Source organism: Microchirus variegatus (genome assembly GCF_963457635.1).
Source record: "Microchirus variegatus genome assembly, chromosome: 9".
Taxonomy (NCBI): domain Eukaryota; kingdom Metazoa; phylum Chordata; class Actinopteri; order Pleuronectiformes; family Soleidae; genus Microchirus; species Microchirus variegatus.
Window position 1 is genome coordinate 8,952,205 of NC_139810.1, and position 20,141 is coordinate 8,972,345.

Consider the following 20,141-nt stretch of genomic DNA (forward strand, 5'->3'; position numbering starts at 1 on the left):
ACTGATAAATGTCCGTCGCTGGATGAACATTATTATTATTATTATTTTTGTTGTTATTATTATTATTATTATTAATAAACAAATCTGCTGTGATTCTGACCTAGGGCTGGGTGATATGACCTTAAAATAAAATCCCAGATTTTTTAAAAGCAGTTGTTTTCAGTATCAGTTAATTAAAAATATTTGTTCAGTACGTCCTCGGACCAGACTCCTCTGTTAAATATTAAGAATTTAGACATGTCCCTGGTAATTGTCGAAGATTAACCCACGTTTTTAGGTTTGTCAAGTTAAACTGATTTACAGTCTGGAACTGTTCGGCTTGATCCTTTTGTGTTGTGACGGCACTCTCCCTGTTTTGTGCGCACGCTGCCATGTTGATATTGTCAGAGAACTAGTGGGGGGAGGGGAATCGAGCGGAGGGAACGGGAGCTGAGTGAGGAATGTCTAGGAATATCAAGGATGCATGAAGTTAAGGTCCCACCCTCCACATCAGCAGGTAACACGGGGAATTTTTATAAAAAGATGTTGATTTGCACAGTCAAAGTTCTGTATTTTGACTGTAATTGTCTTTGCATTCCGATTCTTCACTTCATTAGAATCATGAGCTCTTCTTTGTAAACAGCATCATTTCCTGGGGCCATGTGAACCTGTACTAGTGTGGAGTTATTCTACAGTATTCATGACAGTAAAATAGACCATCCTAAGTTAATCTACTGCAGTAATTCTGTTCTCAACCAGTAGAAAATGCTGTGAACACCTGATTATGCATGAAAAAAAAAATTACCGTTGGATACCGTGAAACCATTCGAATTTTTAAAAATACTGTGATATATATTTTTGGTCATACCGCCCAGCCCTACTTGCAAGCAGTTTCTGTTCCAGTTTATCATGTTAACAACACCTCACCCTCTCTGCTGGTGGATGACTATCTCACACAAACAGCTTGGGAGTAATTTTTCCTCATAAAATAAAGAACTTGCTCTGTTACTTTTCATAATTAGGCCTCATTAAGTGAATGTCTATCACAGGCTGTGTTCCCTAAGGTTCTGTACTGGGCCAGATGCCTTTCTGCGCACTTGCATCCTCACACACTAACAATAAATAATTGCAAAGGTGTGTCCCACTGTTATTTTGCAAACAATTTTCAATAATGAATTCCAATTAAGTCTCACAACAGCTGTGTCTCAGTGTCTTTCATTCTTGAGCAACTAAGTTTTGGATCCACCCATTGGCCCAACGTATACCAGGATTCATTGAATTGCGGACACAAATGTTTTGAAAGTATGGCAATGGCAAATCACCAGGCTTCAACATAATTGGACAGCTAATGGAGCATTGTCTTATGTTGCTAAGACATTGTCTTATTGTCTTATGCATTCTCTTATGTTTATCATTGGTGTCTTGAAAACCAGGAAGTGATCTCACAACTAAATCATGATACAACAGAAGTTTGCAAGCTAGGATGGGATGGGAGGTCCTGGACCACTATCTTCTTCAGTCAAACCCACTGAAATATATTTCCTTAGTGAGGCTTTGAGTCTCCTCCAGACAAACATAGCTAAACTAAGGCCTACTGTTTGTATAGGTGAGTCCTACTGTAATTAAATTTTTTCTGCTTATCTAAACATTGGCAAACTGCTTACAAGGAGTTAAAAAATGCTGCTGCCAGCAACCTCTGACCAAATCAGCCAGACAAGTCTTATGTAATACCCGTCCTGGCTTCCTTTACCACCAAATTCACATAGTGACACTTAGAGTCGTGCATGAGCAGCCACCTGCTTGTGTATTAAAGAGCTACTGAAACCATATAATTCCAAGCGGAATTTATGGTTCTCTGATTAGGGTTTATTGGCTTTTCCCTCACTCCAGACTAAAGGTGGAGGGAGACTGTGATTTGAGGTTGTAGATCCTAAACCTTTAATCTCTCTTTCATTGGATGTGTGGATACTGTAAACACTTAAAACGCAGCTGAATGCCCATTACTTTAGACTTTGTGTTGGTGCTATTTAATGGTGAAGCACTGTCTGGTGCCAACACCTTTAATGCACAATCTGCAGCCACTGGTAGTAGGAAGTTTTACAGAAAAAAATTAAATGTCAGGCAATACAATATATAAGATAGCTGATGGAGAACAATGAGGTTTTTTTTTGTCTTGGTCTTAGATGGTGGGTGGTTTTCAAGTGGCTCTTGCCTGCTGAACTAAGTGTAAATCAGGTTTGTTCTAAAGACACACCACTGCCTCCCTGTATCAATACAGGTTTTCAGTTCTTCTGTTGCTTCAGACTTCATTTGCTAACACAGGCCATCTCATCCTTTCACAATCTCAGATGTCAATTGTCCGTTGCCACACAAATTAATGTGTGCATGTAGAATCTTGTCCATTAGCTTTTCCGGTTAATGCAGCAATACTGTGGAGCAGCTATTGCACAAAAAAAATCCTGTTACAATTACGGGGCTTACAGAAAATAAGACAGTTGGCCGTTGGTCTGGTAAGTAGTGAATTATTCCTGCATCATTCCCTTCAGCCAGCTCATCTCAGATTGCTTTTATACTTGGCTGTATACACTGTATATACTTGTAGTTGTTTACTGTACATAACACACGTAACACATAGTAGGGGATGTAGACACGCAAACACACACCGAGTACCTGCCACATGCATCCGTGCGCACGCAATATCCCCTACCTATTTCCTCCTGGTTGCTCTATATGCCTATCCCCCCCCCCCCCCACAGAATGATGAGGTCTCCTCACAGCTGGAGGTTACTCCCGTTGACTGAGCAAATAGGCCAGAGCAGGCAGCGAGTGTACCTCTGTTCCACCGTTGCTTCACCACTGAGCAAGAGGAAAAAGCCCGTCCCTCTGAATTTCTACATCCATTGCCTGGATCTTGACCTCGATCTGTACAGCTTGACCTGCCTAACAAACCCTAAAGAGTCAATTCACAAAGTAATGTACATTTGAGGAATTCAGTATTGATTTCTTATCGTCTGTTTGCTGTATATATTTTAGCACAGCACTGTAGTATAAGAACAGCCCACAGAAAGCTCACTGTGAGATTCAAGCTAATCTGAATACAGATACTTATTTATTTTTCAAAGAAAATATGGCCCAATCCATATTTTTCATGTGCAAACTTTATGTTTTTTCAAATATAATCTTTATCTCAATGAAGATAATCATGACATCAAATACTCATATTGTACCATACCCAGTATACAGTAGGCTCAGTGCTTTGCTGCTCTGATCAACCTATTACAATAATGTTCCCTGTTTTACCCTGATATTGACCAACAATTTGTTAAGGAAAGTGGTGGGTGGTATGTGATATCCTCTTTTTTTTATCTTCTTTATACAAAAAGTCTTCAAAAGACTTGTTATCAGTGTTGCCTTTTGCATTAAGCCTCTCAAGCCTAATCACACGAGTTACAGTTTGACTGGTCTCAACAAACACATGACCATGGTAACCACGGTAACAGTCTCAATAACAAAGGGAGGCCCAGACCAGGTCAACAAAGGATTCTCCTAATGGGTGATTGGGTTACATAAATGATTACCTAGACTCAGGTCCTTTAGTTTGCATCTGAAATGAGTCACAACCCGATCACTGGTGCTCAGCTCCACCATCTGTCTGTGGTCAAATATCCAGACTATAGGTGTTGGGCCAGGATCATCTTACAGTCAACAGTACAGTAAGGTTGCTATGTGTTCAGGAATCGCCATTTCTTGCCATGTCTGTTTTATTCGGTAGACCAAACAGACTTCAATTACACTCAGAATATCAGTATCAGGCACAGGAAATAATATGGAAGGAGGACGGGGTTGTACACGCACAACATCCACAACAGATATGTATATATATATATATATTTATATATATGTATATATATTAGAGCTGCAACTAACGATTATTTTCGTAATCGATTAATCTGTCGATTATTTTCTCGATGAATCGATGAATCGTTTGGTCCATAAAATGTCAGAAAATGTTAAAAAAACGTTGATCAGTGTTTGTCAAAGCTGGAAATTAGGATGTTCTCGAAAGATTCAGTTTTAATGATTTCTTTGTTATGTGGAGCAAAGAAACCAAGTAAATATTCACATTTAAGAAGCTAAGCTTGTTTTAATAATGAAAAAATCTTCAAACAGATTATCAATAATCAAAATAGTTGGCGATTAATTTAGTAATCGATTAATAATCGATTCATCGATTAATCGTTTCAGCTCTAATATATATATGTATATATATATATACATATATATCCATGTCCGATATCACAAAATTATTGCTCACAATTTTAAAGACATCCTTCTCCAACAACAACATATATTCTTCTCCAATATGGTGCTATAAACAGCCCATGAAATGATTCAGTTAATGCCTGCCCACACTAGAGGATAATTAGCTCGATTTTGGTCTCGATCTGGCCCATCGAACAATCGCAGGGTACCTCACGATTTTAGGCTGATTGGAACAGATTATCTGACCAAATTATTCTGTAGTGTGAGGGGTTAAGAGACGCCGTTTCAACATCATTGGACAGATAAGAGACTTCCTGATTTCAAATATTAAGTATAACAGTATTATATGTTTGATATTTAATACTGAACAGTGATTGGGGCATGAGCATTAGCCCACAATAACCAATGAGAGCGAGTTCACTGGGAAACAGATGTTGCATACTTTTGTTTCGAGCCATAACTTGGACAAGACAAGTTCACGTTCAAGTTGTGTCTGTTTTTTTTTTTGTTTTTTTTAATCAAGTCATATTTGAAAATCCTTTAGTGTGGGGTAGGCTTAAACGCTGTTGCTGATTTGTATTTACATTCTCACAGTCAGTGCAGAGTAAGGCATGCAGAATATTTATCTGACCAATTTCCAATCCAGTGATATTTTTTCACCAGTATCAGACCAAGGGATTGTTAAATAAATGCCACAGAATTATCACTTCAGTAGGTAAAATAAAAAATCCATATAATAACCAAGGAGTGATGTATTACACTTTTTTATACGCAGTAAAGAATTGCCATGGATGCCTTACAATAGTGGGAGTGGCTACTTCATGAAATGGTTAGGCCACTTCAACCAACAATATTTCAAGGTGTAATGGGTGTTACTCCTTATATAAACTCCTAAAGGAATACTTCACCAATTTATATTGCATCGTATTTCACGCCAGACATGACATTTCTCACGCTGAGCAGTGATAAAACTCACTGCACATAAATGAGTAATCTATGAATCCATGATGCAAAGGCAGATTGCTATGCGTAGTCTTGAATTAGCGACCTATCAGCCAATCAGAAATAGCATTTCCTGTTTCTGGGGAATGTCTGAAAATAGGTTTTCACTCTAAGTACTGGTTCCAAGAAGGCGCAGGAACATGCACGAACGCTGTGGATGCGTGCACAGGTTTCGAGTGAAAAAGCACGGTCAGGAATTCACTTCAATTCTATCACTTCCATCCAACCATTATCTACTGCTTTATCCTCCACCGGAGGGTCGTGGGGGGTGACGTGCCTATCTCAGCTGACATAGGGCGATAGGCAGGGTACACCCTGGACAGTTCAATTCTATCACTTCATATGAGATAATTGCTGTTTGTTAAAGTGTACATTTGAAGTGTAAAGAGTTTTTCATAATCGTTTAAGAGAGGATCGAGATGCATCTGAAAATATATGCTCCTAGACCTCTACTGAAAACAAATGTGACAAAACAACAATGCAGTGTTTCATATATGCCGATGGCGGCTGATTTTACAGTCAAATCAGTTTCCCGATCAATGCCTAACTCATCAGTGTCCCTGTGTATTCTATAATAAGCCCTATTTGGAGTGTTTGTATGTGTGTAGTTTATTGTATCACAAGGTCAGTGAAAGGCTTTAAAGGGATCGCCCGTGTCTCTGACTGACTCACTCAAGGTGCAATGAACTACCACTCTATTGATGTTTAACTAAATTTCTTTGTTAATTCAGAGTCACATGTCCCTGGACTGTGTGTGCTTACATTTACAGCACAGAAGAGATGTAACCCTCGACAGCAGCCAGCAGATTTATACAAGGGTAAAAGGCTTTAAACTCGAGAAAAAACTATTTGGACTTGTTTATTGAAATAAAGCAGTGAGTGTTGCTCTCTCCTGTCAATAGTAAAAATATTGTTTTATGAAGTTATTTAAACTTATATGTAATGTTATATGTAATGACCTTGGAATGCATATTATACACATATCCTGGACACAAAGAGACCCTCCTCCATGGCTCTTTATTGCTCTAATGACCGTAATGATCCCCCCCCCCCCCCCAGGATTTGTTGTCACCGGAATCATCATGGAAATAAGGATGGCATGTTTCTCTGGTTGCCATGACAATAAAAAAGCAGAAGAAGTCAGTCCTAGATGGGTACAGTCCATTAGGGAACCATGGCAACTGCAGTTAAACCTTAAGTGACTCAGCTACAGGAATTTCAGAGCTCGGACTGTTTTCCTTCATTATGAGTTTTAAATTCACTCATCACTGAATCAGAGAATTTAATGCCATGTAGCCGATAGTTTATTGACAATGGTATTGGTCTACGAGGGTTAATATTCAAAAACCTCCTAATATAAGTTAATATTTCACCCTGTCGACTCCCTGCTTTGTGGGCAAAGCAAGACATTTGAGGACATCATAATTTGGAGTTTTTGAAATATTTTCTGATATTTTATAGATGAATCGAGAAAATAATCCTTGCAACCCTATTATAAAATGGTGGTAATATGCAAACAAACTGGTATTTTAAAGTGTTAAAATGCTGTAAATGAATTAATATTAGGCATTCATAATAAGACCGATATCAGAAATAGTGTTTAGCACAGGGGAGTGGCCCCTTTACCTTCCTCAAGGCCCTGAGATTGGAGCCCTTGCAAAAGGGCCCTAAGGGTTACAAAGGATTTATGTCGACAGCAAATGCTTTTAGTTTAGACAGATGGATAAGCCAAGTTCTCCCATATATAAAAAGTTCCAAAGTGCAGCAAGTCAAACACATCCTCCCCCTAAAGAAAGCTAATGATTCAACCCAATTAATGAGTCAACCAGGGAGGACGACAGGTTAGCAGCCAAGCTGCGTTGTCAACACATGAAAGGCTTAGTCGGCCAGGTCGAGCTGCGTGAGGCTTCTTAATCTCCAAACGACACAGCCCCAAAACACTATTCGTCTCCTGATCGTTTCAACTATCTTCCCACTCAGAATGAACATCCACCTCCACCATGTGCCAGTTTTTACCCAAATGAGGATTCAAATGTTCTTGGGGTGAAGTCGCCGGCCCCATTGTGATACTGCAGAGTCAGCGCTGCAGGAAGTGGCTGTGCAAACAAATAGACACAGAGGTGAATGACCAAATGTGTGTGTGCACTCACGTGCAGTGTGGTGGGTGCGATCAGAGGAGATTTTCTCTCTGGGGCAAATAGCTGCAAAACTAGAGCAACAAATCATAATTTATCCACATGATCTATTTATCTACTTAATCTATTCAATTATGTACAAAACATTTAGACATAAAATGCACTGGGGAGCTGAAATAATATGTAAATTATTCTCAGAATTGTTCTTGACACAGTGAAGCAGACATACCTGAACACATGACAGCTGTAAAATTACAATTGGTTCCTAGCTGCATGAGCTGGGCTACACTTAAAACCAATGACTATAATTTGCTTCCGAGACATGTACTTATACTGGTTGTCTCGGCAACAGCTCAGTGAAAATGATAATACGATATGATAATGTAGATGTTTCAATGATGTGAAGAGGATCAGCCAAAAGCTCATTACTAAGCAAATGAACTGCTTTACAACAACAACTAGGTCTGCACACAATCGCGTCCCCAACTTGGCTTGGGCCCTTATCAAAAATATTCAGACACTCATTTGCAATAGTATTGATACCAACAGGGGCTACAGAGTCAGTGGTGGATTAGCTAGCAATGTTACATTAAAGAATGAAGGTCATCACTTTGGAGCCTGTTCAACTGAGGGCCTTACTGAGCAGAGTTTGCATGCTCCCCGCATGTGTGCATGGGTTTTGCCATGAAAAATGTAATTCTGTACTTTAGTCCACAACATTTCAGAAAATGTTGATCAGTGTTTCCCAAACCATTTCTTTGTTATATAGAGCAAGTCAACCAGAAAATATTCCCATTTAAGAAGCTAAAATCTCAGAGAACTTGTTGTAATTACCTTGGGTATCAATCAATCAAACCCTAACATTGAAAAAATAATAGATGTAGTGGGCGTCGGCATAGTAAGTAAAGGGAAGGTAGCAGGGGGATCTTGGTATGTTTCATATTAAAGCTAAGTTCAACCAATACCAATATTTTGGTGATAATTTTGTACATCCCTAGTCTATATTTGCAATTGCTTGAAAAGCCCCTGTGGAAATTGCCAGTCCTAACTCTGCATTATATAATGTTGTGAATGTTGTGTAACCTAAACAACACTGTCTACAGGCCACACCAACCTGACTATCATGAACACATGACGAGATACAGCATAACAGACCAATCAAAATTCTAACCTCTCACTCACACATGAACAAACATTAGTCTTTTCCACAAAGACAAAGGGAAGGCACCTGGCCTCTTGTTCTCCTCGCTCTCCCTTGATGTAGAGGTGAATGTGAATGTGCGTGAGTGTTTGCATCTGCGTTCAAAACCTATAAATAGAGGCCGTGTCTTCCCCTACCTCTTGCTCCAGTGGGGATCCTCATGTTTTAATTAAATAAACTGCTTCCATCAGGCCCAGCTGTGCCCTGCATCCCCAGTCTGCATCAGTCGGAGCATCATTGCTCAGGGGCAATGAACAAGCGGCATTGACAGAACATATGAGTGCACATGGGAGTCAGAGAGAGAGGAATGGAGGAAGTCAAAGGAATAGAGATAGAGAGAGAGGATTGGAGGTGGAAGGGAATAAGCCCTGATGGGACTGGAACAACCTGGGTACCACAGAAAGTCCTGCTCAGGTGTTCGGGATGGGTTCTCCCATATGTGCAAACCAGCAGAAAGGAAGGAGCTCAGCTGATCTCTTTTATCCCTCTCTCTCTTCATTTCTCACCCCTCCTCCCCATTGCCTTTTTCCATTTTAAATTTTCCCTTCTTCATTCTGAATAATTCTGCTGCATCTCTATAGTGTCCCTCAGAACTCCACTCACATTCAAAGAGGTCGGCTGCTGCTGAACAGCTGTGGTTCAAACTCCTATATAATTAAATATACTGTATGGATAATAATGCTATGGGAAGGAGATCCAGGCTCTTATTGTTTACTCACTCAGAGTGGCTTTGCATGTTCACAGTTGTGAAAAAAACAACTCAATAGGCCCTCAGTTGAGGCTTGGAATGAAACAGGTAATATTTAATCAGGCCTTCTTAAGAGGCCACCTTCAAGGTTCACTTCCCTCTGACTGGCCGAAATTCAGGAAGCCCGCGAGAGGCAGCAGACCGCCACATCCTCTTACCAGCATGTAACTTGTGAAAGCCAACTGTAAAACCAAGTTATGAGTAACTGATTGGGAACAGAACTGATTTGTGTGTATATAGTACACTACCCGTCAAACGAGTCAAAGCAAAAGGGCCAACAAGTGCTCAGCCTCTCAAGACTGTGGGAAAATCTTTCAGGTGACTACCTCATGAAGCTCATCGAGAGAATGTCAAGAGTGTGCAAAGTAATCAAAGCAAAGGTTGGCAACTTTGAGGAATATAAAATATGAAACATATTTAGGGTTATTTCACACTTTTTTGTTTACCACATAATTCCATGTGTTCATTCATAGTTTTGATGCCTTCAGTGATAATCTACATTGTGTGTATATACACATGTATACACACACATATACACATAAAAATATATATATATACATACATATATACAGTATATATCTTTACAACAATTGATCACTGAAGTGTACACTGATTACCTTTCATTTCAGATACCTATTTATGTGTGTTAGAAACAATGACATTTTCTATAAATATGGTCTAATTCTGCTATAACACAAATAATTAGGCTTAAGTTGAAGTATTTTTCTAATTTACCTTTAAAACCAGGAAAAATTATCAAAGAAACCGTATCATGATATGACAATATCCACAACATGATATATATTAAAGCGCACATAGAGTGGTCCTGTTGCACATATATGTTTGTTATGGAGGTCTACTTACATACATTAACTTGTTTTTATGGTCAAAAACCTCCTAGTTGATGTAAACGAGCCGATAGAAATCCTCTTTTCTGACGCTGTTACCCAGCCGTGATATTTCAGACTCAACTCTCACACCCAGAAGACAGAGTGTTGTGATCCGCCAGCCAGTGTAGAGGCTTCCCAACTGTCTTGTGATTGGCCAGTACCCGGAAGTGACATATTCAGCACACCCGCTCTCAGAAGTGCAGCTCCCCCCTCTGGAACGGTGGATGCACTGCTACTCATTATCAAAACATTGTTTTAACAATGTTTAAAAATAGCTTCTTCACGACTCTCTGCCGCAGTCCCTTTTATGACTTTGACCAGGAGTCAGACCCAGAGTCAGAAGACACTGTCGCTCGTGAAACACCTCCACAAAGGACTTTATTCTTCTTCTGCGGTTCAATGTACGCAACCGGATGTACCCGGACTAGTGCCCGGAGCAGGACGATCTGCTGTTCAGGAGAACTGCTGCTTACGTAACCGGACCGGGTTTTTTCAGAGATCTCGCTGAGCCCGAGATTACAATACAACACAGCGTTCTCAGCAGTGGCTGAACTGTTTGTTTTGAACCTTCAGGGCTTCGTAAACAAGGTAATGACGCAGATACACACTAAAAGAGTTAATTGGACCTTTCGGCCTAGGTCCGCTTTAATATATGGATAAATTTCCCAGCCCCATATCTTAATGGGTTGATGTATAAAAAATGAAAATGAACAGGTCTGTTTTCACTTCCTCTTAAAAGGATGTGTTCAAATACACAAAATGGTGGTTAAGACACCTGCTGAATATATTAGCCATAATCCGAAGGGATATTTAACAGTGGCAAACACGATGCTTTTGAAATATCTACAACAGCAGCATATTGTACTCCGACGCCTGATTTTAATCGCTCTATCTTTTGTTGACTAGGTCCACAATACCAAGAAATCTGAGAGGAGGATCAGGCACCACAAAGGCAAATTCAGTCAGTGCATTCTGTTGGGGAGGGCTCAATTGAAAGCTAATGCCATGTTGTGGTGTGTTAACTGGGTCCATTTGCTATGGTTTGTCTGTTGGCCAAGCTTTGCAAACCACAACAGCTGAAACTTCAGCACACGTCCATCCAACAGTAAAACTGTACTACAGTGTGAGATTAAAGGTCAAACATAATGTCAAAATAGTGTATATTTTAGGGATGAGCAGGTGTTGAGTCATAGTCAGCATCACCATAAGTCAGATATAGGCCAAATTCACAGGCTCAGTTACCTGACCGTCACTATATTTACATGCACATATTATGGTGTTTCCACCAGCTTGACTCGCCTCACTCGGCACGGCACGTTACGTTTCCACTAGCATAGTACCTGGTACCATGTACTTTTTTAGTACCTGCTCTGACGAGGTTCCAAGTGCGCTGAGTAGGTACTATGCGTGACGTTGCCAGACTGCCGGCCACTGATTGGTTGGGAGTGCATCATAGGAAGAGGCGTCCGGCACAAGAATCAAGCCGAACAATGCCGAACTTTTAACAATCCCAAAAATTTGGGTTAATCTCCAACAATTACCAGGGAAATGTATATAATCTCAATATTTAACAGAGGAGTCTGGTGTATTTAGAGACAGCACTGCTGATCGCGAGCGGCATCACAAACCCTGCCGCTGTATTTCAGTCCAGTGATTGTGTCAGACGCAGTCTGTGATCCGGTCATGGAGGAAATACTGAACAAATATTTTTAATTAACTGATTCTAATGATTCAGTTACAATGAAAACAACTACTTTAATACAAGTCACTCGTTTGTGTGTTTTGTCATGTGTAAATTGAAGCCATGGTGGTGGGAAAATAACCTAAACGGTTCCCGGCACCATAGTGGAAAAGGGCCATTAGACTTACTCAACCGAGTAAGATGAATAAGTCACCTACTTCTACTTCCTGGTCAAAGACTCCTTCATACCACCCCCACCCCGGCTGTCAGGAAGCTCAAGTGTAAAAGACAAAACTGTAGCTTTTAGCAATAGTTGCAGAAGCCAACTTGTTCTTGGTTACCATCTATAATTAATGGACGGTGCTTGTTCCATTTCTAAACTAACCCCTGGTCAGCCACATGTCCATTACAGCCTGCCCTACAATACAGTCAACATACCAGGGGGTGGACAACGCAAGCTCCCAACAACTTACAGTCCTCCATCAATATTTGAGCTGGAAAATTAGTCAACGAGTGAATGAAGGATTAATTTTAGCCTTTAGTTACTGAACTATTCATTTGTTTCACATTTAGAGGAATCGTTGTCCATTATTGGGACATAAGTTGCCTATTTCTGTTAGTAAGGTGTCGTCATGAGAATTGATCCCCTTATTGATTAAGTTGTCCACAGCAGGTAAAAAGGCGTGAATGAATCAATAGCCATTTCTGTGCGCAGGAAGGACAAGCCTTCTTTTTTTTAAATGTTTTAGAAAGGCAACACTTGTGTGACACAGACATCATTTCACATGTTTTGCTGTGTTTCTGACAACCGCACAGCTCTAAAAGCATAACTATTTACCTTAGACACAATTTGTACCATCTTGGAACGCAATGTATTGTTTTTTTACAGTGACAAACAGAGCCCAACCTCAACAAAGTGACTGTTAAATGGATCGATCTTTGAGGTGTGGTTGTAAAACACAAAACTGTATGTTTAATATTTGTTAATCTTGTGTGTTGCTTGGGATGGTTTCAGGGTGGTATTTGCTTTGTGGGAAAGGTGCTGTATAAATAAAGTCTGATTGATTAATTGGCATATTCAGTGTTGAGTTTACCAAGTGCACCAGCACTTTAACTGAAAACATGGCTTCCAGCAGAGATGCAAAGGAAAACATCTCTGACCACTTTCTGTAACTAGAACCTAAAGTTTGTGTCACATATTGCTTAAAAAACTATTGCCCTACAGTAAGTGGTAAAAATCTGCGATTTTACATCACAGCACACAGATTTATATGGGGACCCACCTTTTACAGCAAACAATCAGGACCAAAATCATTCAACTAAAATCGAGCTAGTCTTAGTCAAGAGTAACATACCTGAATAATGCCATTCATAGTCCAATTAGTCCTGCACGTACACTTAGTCGGACTGTGGTCAGACTTGGCATTCTTGCATATGCACCATAATTTCCTCTGTGGTTTTTGAACCGGAAGTACAAGGACACAATGTATAAAGTGCAGTACAGTACACGCTGATATCTGCGCTATCCGTTTCTCCGCAGCAACACAAGTGGCTTAACTCAATTAACTCATGCTCATGTCCTGGTGAAGCATGTTATTGCTTCTCCTATGCAAATTCATCATCACTCTTCATAAACATCAAGCCACCAAGTAGAAAGTTACTGCCGATCACGTTGGCACAGATTCAAGGACAGTGGGGTGAAAGTCCCAGTTTTACAGTGCTAGTCGTCAAGATAAGCATTCGGTGTTCTGCTACAATAATGCAAGAGACGTTTGAGCATCACGTGGATGATAAGGACTCGGACAAATGTGTCTGAGGCTGATAGAATGAGTGGACGAGGATGAGAGAGATACTTTCACACACACATACTCACACTGACTTCCAAATATTCACATAGCCAAACTTTTAACCGCAGCCTCAGAGAATTAAGTTGTGCCTCTTTAGGACAAGGCTTTTGTCTCCATGTGGAGAACTGGTCCTGACAAGGTCAGTCAGCAGAAAATCAAGTTACTGTAGGGTTAGGGTTCTAACCTGGACTAATATGTTATGAGAAATTGTAGTAAATTTAATTTATCTGAGTAGGAATGACACACTCTTGATAATGCAGTTGGATCTTCCACAGTTCCCTTTGACCCAGAAATAATAGAAGTCAGTAGTCAGAAGTCAGTACAAAAAAAGGGGGGGAAACAATTTTTTTGGACTGACGAGTAAGTGAATTGTAAAGAATTAGATATTTTGAAGCTAATGGATGGCACTCCACATGGTATCTTGGTATACCGATTCTGATACTTACTTGTGCTGTGGGTATTGGTCGATACAGAGTATCGATACCATCAACTATGCCAACCCAATAACGTTGGCTTCACATGCGTTTTCATATTTTTTTTACCAAACAATAACAACGATGATTACAATGACAGGAGGGTACAAAGGTATAAAATAAAATATATAAAAAGCATCCTGTTTAAATAAGTGAAAAGTATAAAATAATAAATACATCTACAAATTAACAGGAAATAAAAACAGACAAAAAATTACAAAAATTTGCAACAAACGCCACAAGTCCCCACGAGTGCGACACATCGATTCTTCTTCAGAAGAGAAGAAAAATCGATCTAAATGCTCTAAAACAGCAACTGCCGATGGCAGAGATTAGAAAGTGTTCACATTCAGAGATTAGGAAATATTCACATTCAGAGATTAGAAAAGGTTTGTATTCCAAGTAGGGATGTCACGGTTAACAGTGTAACGGTAAACCACGATAACATTTTTGACGATAATAATTACCGTCTTCATTTCAAAACAAATTATTATCTCGGTGAATAACCGCGCCCGCGGTGTAGACACCGTGAGCCTTTCCAGCGTCTCCGTCTGCTGAAGTTGCCGCGCAGGCGCACTCTGTAGCCTACAACCTTATGTTCAAACTTTATCGAAGCTGGAATCATGGCCGAAGGAGGAGACGACAGCCCTCAGGACATATACGTATATGAAAACTCACCCATAAGGCGGTGCTGGCGTCACGTCATCATCTCAGACAACTACCGCGTGTGTCCTGCTCCCTTTCAGCCGCTGAATAATCCATCTGTTTGTTGTTTTTGTGACGATGAAGTCTGCTAACACGTTAGCATAAAGATCGCTAGCTTAAAATGCTAACAGTCTACACACCAGCAGTCTATGTGCTTTCGCTGTCATTGTGAAGATGTTCAGCCACAGTTATTGTCCTGTTCTCCTTGTCTTCCTTTGTCAAACAAAGCTTTTGTTGATGACTGCTTTGATGACAATCACGCTTTAATTTCGCACTGCACACACACACACACACACACACACACACACACACACACACACACACACACACACACACACACACACACACACACACACACACACACACACACGGCACACATAAGCACAGGAAAGTTCTATGCACTATCTCTCCCCTCTCTCTCGCTCTATCTGCGTGCATATTTATTAGCCATGTGTATTCTCCGTGATCGTCAGCTGATTGACTGAATAAGTAACAAAAGCTCTGGAATGTGAGATCGCCACACCCAAACTAGGAGCGATTCACAGCGATTAAACAACCTTAATTCAAACACAAAGTTTAGGGTTTTAAGATCCACAATACTGTGTCAATAATGTTAACATGATAGTACAGCTGCAGCGCCCACCGCCAGCATATTAAAAATGCATGGCTTTTAGGACTATCAATGCTTTCTGAACATATTCACACACTTTTTAAAAAATACTGCGATAATACCGAAAACCGCGATAATTTTGGTCACAATAACCGTGAGGTTCAATTTTCATACCGTGACACCCCTAATTCCAAGATTAGAAAATGTTCACATTCTGAGATTAGAAAAGGTTTGCATTCGAAAATATTCACTTTCTGAGATTAGAAATTGTTTGCATTCTGAGATTAGAAGATATTCACTTTCTGAGATTAGAAGATGTTCACATTCTGAGATTAGAAAATGTTTATACATTAGTGTTTACCAAATCTGTAAATCATGATGTTCTCAAAATGTATCAGGTTTTTGTTGTTGTTTTTTGTCAAATGGAGCAAAGAAACCAGAAAATATTCACATTTAAGAAGCTGAACAATCAGAAAGCTTGTATTAATTGCGAAACAAAAACTTCTCTAAAACCAATTAATTGATTATCAAAACAGTTGATGATTAATTTAGTCCTCCTTACTAATACTAACAAGCTAAAAGGGGGTGTGTCGCCACCAAAATAAATTACCCGCCAGTGCTAGTATAATGGGACAAGGACAGTAGTCAAATTCAATTTATTTGTGCTGCTATCTTGACCAGGACTCCCTGGAAGAAGAGATAGTATCTAAAGGGGACCTTTCTGGCTAAAATAAAGGATAAATAAAAATAAAAATACTGTACATAGAAAAGAAATGTTTATGCCAATAAAAGGTCCTAAAAGAGGTAACAAATCACACAAACCCACTGAGTGAGAAAGACAGAAGGGGAGGCACAATGAGGCCCACTGATGAATTATTGATAGGAAGGATTCAGGACATGATATTATACAACTGCATGAGACTCGCTGGCAGCAAATGATTTGTCATCTCCCAATGCTCAGGTTTCACTGTGCACACCACATGGGCTTGAGTCATAACACGTGACCTTTGACACAGACCAACAACCCTGGGCATACAGGATGAGGCATGTGACAAGCACATGGGTCACAATTATCCCGACCAATACACAACTGCGATTCAAAAACTAGATTCAACTGAAAGTGTAGACAGAACTCATGTTTTTTTCCACTGGTAGCTCTACTGTAGTCCACATGCAGTGGTTAAGCTAGATAGCCATAAACGATCATTACAGTTATAATGCTCTCTGGGTCATTGATTTATGGGAGCGTTTCCATTATACAGTTCTAGCACTGCTCTGCTTGTTGTTATATTTCCATTAGTGATAGTACCTTTTGTTTTTTTTGGGTACCTGCTCTGGCGAGGTTCCAAGCAAGCTGAGCTGATACCAAAATGTGACGTCAACAGACTGCCGGCCACTGAATAGTCAGTGAAGTGTCATCATTGGAAGAGTAATGGAAACATAAGAATCAAACCTGCTATTTTTTTTAAAAAACTGGCAAGAGCATTACAGCGAGCATACAATACATGGCTGCCATCCACGAAAATACACCACAGTTTGACAACGAGGTGCAGACGTTCCTGTGTTTGGTGGCTGAGGTGAGGATCGAGAGAGAGCTGTGTTTGTGTCGAGTATAAAAAGACGGTAACACAGCAACTGTATAATGGAAAAGCACCATTATGTTTACGCCCCCCCCCCCCCCCCCCCCCCCGCCCCCCAACCATGGTCGGGGTCAATTTAGATTTATCAACCCAATCAATGAGGATTGGGTACCTTGTTCAGAGGATTCGAACCAGCAACCCCACGTTGTTAAAACTATAATACACCAAATAAAAATACATATTTCCCCTATATGTGACCCTCCCTCTATGCCAGCACCAGCGTGGTTATAACCGCCATGATGCTCATGAGTGCTACTGAACACTATCAGCACAGCCGGGTACATGTTCCAGGATGTTCCAGGGTGTGCTGAGCTCCAGCAGCATCATCATGGACTGAGGGGAGGTGAAGGCGCATGTGAACACTCCCCGGTGGTAAACACCCAATCTGTCACACATGACCATGACCACACAGAAGCAACAACACCAACATCATTTTTTAACATCAAAATCACAACCGTGATAGTGTCGGGGACTTACCGATTCCGGGAGCGGAGTAGATGAAGTACAATGCGGAGGTGGACAGTGAAAAGAGGAATATGAGCCCAAGGAATGACCTTCTCCGAAACCGCAGATGTGTCGGCATTATAATACAGGCGTTAAACAAAAATCACACCCTCTCTCTCTCTCTCTCTCTCTCTCTCACACACACACACACACACACACAGTGTCAGTGTCAGAGTCGGTGGCCTGCGGACGCTCCGGGGTTCAATGAGCCGAGGAAAAGCGCCCACTCTGCGGCAGCAGTGACGGAGAGACAGAGCAGGGGAGTGAGCGAGAGGAACCAGGAGACGAGGAGGAAGACAAGTCTATTTCCGCGACAGGTCAAACACAAGCAGCAGTAGAGGAGAGGAGAGGAGAGAAAAGGGGAGCTCCGCACGTCAATGAAGACGCTGCTCACAATCCATTTCTGCGATGATGGGTTTCGGTTAGAGTCCGGCGGCGTCCACTCCCCAGGTGTCGATACTGGCTGCTGGCTCGGTTTAGACCTGGCCTTTCAGGAAAAAAAACATGTTTTTAGCCTCATATGCAGTCTTATAATGTCCTGTTTGCTCGGGTCTGTCTGTCTGTCTGTCTGTCTGACTGACTGACTGACTGCCTGCCTGCCTGCCTGCCTGCCTGTCCCCGAGAAACAAACCTGTCTCTCCGCAAAATGAGCAATAGCGAAAGTGGGCGTTAACAGAATTCACCACCAAAAAAAATAGAAAAAAGAAGAAGAAGAACGTCCGCGCTCACAGCGTAACCTGGCGACCAAAGATAAGAGAGGGAAATAAATAAAGTACACATATTAAAGCAGCACTCATGCAACATGATTCATGATTAACCCTTATTAAGCACCTTGTATAATTCAGTAGTATTATTATTATTATTATCCTTTTTGTTGTAACCAAACATCAGTCCTTTCCATACGTTATTATTATTATTATTGTTATTATTATTATTATGTATTTATTTTAATTTTGCCAAGTTATTGTCACGATGCACCTTCATTTTATGCTCCAAAAAACACAATAATTAAATTATTTTCAATATACTTCATGAAAACTGGATTGATATTTGTTTGATAATTGCAACCTGGAATATGTAACCCTTGTGATTGGGTTTCAATGAGGACATTGTGTGTGTAGGTGTGTTAGTGAGTATTTTAGTTAACATTGTTACATTGCACAAACTGATATAAATGTTTAACAACATACATGGAAAAAAAAGATAAAATATTCTGGACATCATGGGTATGCAGTCATGCTGACAACCTCGACAGACCCTAATATTATTAACTTCGTCATACAAATAGTACTGTATCATTTTTATCATGTTTTTGACGTGTTGCTATACTGTGAGGTACCAAATACCATGTATAGCACTGATAACTTCTGGTATTGCTAACAGTAGCAAGCAATGGCTAGCCCCAAGATTTTTTTTGCACTTTCAGCTTCTTAACTAGAAATATTCATAAAACACACTTTCTGTACAGTCACAGAGATTCGTTGGGCTAAATAGCCTTTACATTTGTACAATACTGTTATTACAAGCTAACAGGTGCTATGATTACACCTGCAGGTGCTTCGCATTTACTGCGTACTAACATAGAAGAACTACAATATCCATGAAACAGCAGATCGACGGTTGACTCTCCGCTGCAGTGGCTGATGGGTAATTGAGTACAACAAGTATTTTAAACAGTGCACACTTTATTAAAATCGTCCAAAGTGAACTCTTATCCAAGTTAATTTAAAAAAGACGAATTTATTGAACACATTATCTGCAACACACTGCGTCTTTTTCTATTTTTCAGTCATTTTTACAGGCATTTTGTCTATCGAAGAAAACTGACTTCCTGTTGACATTTCACCCGGAAGTGGAGTCCCGGAGTGTCAACAGATACACGTACATGTCCGAAATGAAACTGTGTTATTATATAGCAAAACCTTGTGTTCTTTAGTTGATAAATCTGGTTGTTATGAGAATGGGAGGTGTTGGACGGGAGGTTTTGTTGCTGACTATCTTCCTGTTGCTGAACCCCTGCGATCTACAGCGAGCCGAGAGAGAAAAGTCGCCGGAGCTGCGTGAGAGAGATGACGACGACCGGGTAGAGCAAGTGAAACAAGTCACAGTCGAGAAGCAGCAAACACAAGTAAACCACGACGATGGAGAAGATAGAGTCGATTCAAACACGTCACAGATGGACGGACAGTCTCTCAGGTCTGATACGACATATACCCACCTCAGTAGCATTTAGCCGAATGTAAGCTTTGTAGCCTCATTATAAGGGGTTTCCTGTGTACAGGTGTACAGCAACCCAAAGACCAGCTGGCCTTTAATAACAGTTGTTTTCATTTTGTGTGGGGTTGTATGTATGTATGTATACTTGCCAGTCTTTGCATACGTAGTGTATACAACTTGTAGCATGAACAAAGCAACTGGGAATTTAGTATTGAAACAGGTCAGTACATAATGTAATAAAGGAGC

The 20,141-nt window shown here is 40.4% G+C and overlaps 2 protein-coding genes across 2 annotated transcripts in view; one reads left to right on the plus strand and one right to left on the minus strand.

The window, feature by feature from the left end:
* Positions 1–17,757, minus strand: part of b4galt5 (UDP-Gal:betaGlcNAc beta 1,4- galactosyltransferase, polypeptide 5) — a gene marked incomplete at its 5' end in the record, with an annotated part of 55,123 nt that extends 37,366 nt beyond the window's left edge. Inside the window, one exon of the mRNA XM_083895371.1 lies at positions 17,652–17,757. Coding sequence (XP_083751497.1) covers positions 17,652–17,757 — 106 coding nt within the window. The remainder of the gene's footprint in view (positions 1–17,651) is intronic.
* Positions 17,758–19,596: 1,839 nt separating this feature from the next.
* The window catches only part of slc9a8 (solute carrier family 9 member 8), a 28,056-nt gene continuing 27,511 nt past the window's right edge, over positions 19,597–20,141 (plus strand). Inside the window, exon 1 of the mRNA XM_083894715.1 lies at positions 19,597–19,874. Within this exon, the coding sequence (XP_083750841.1) occupies positions 19,633–19,874 (242 nt within the window). The 5' untranslated portion in view covers positions 19,597–19,632. The remainder of the gene's footprint in view (positions 19,875–20,141) is intronic.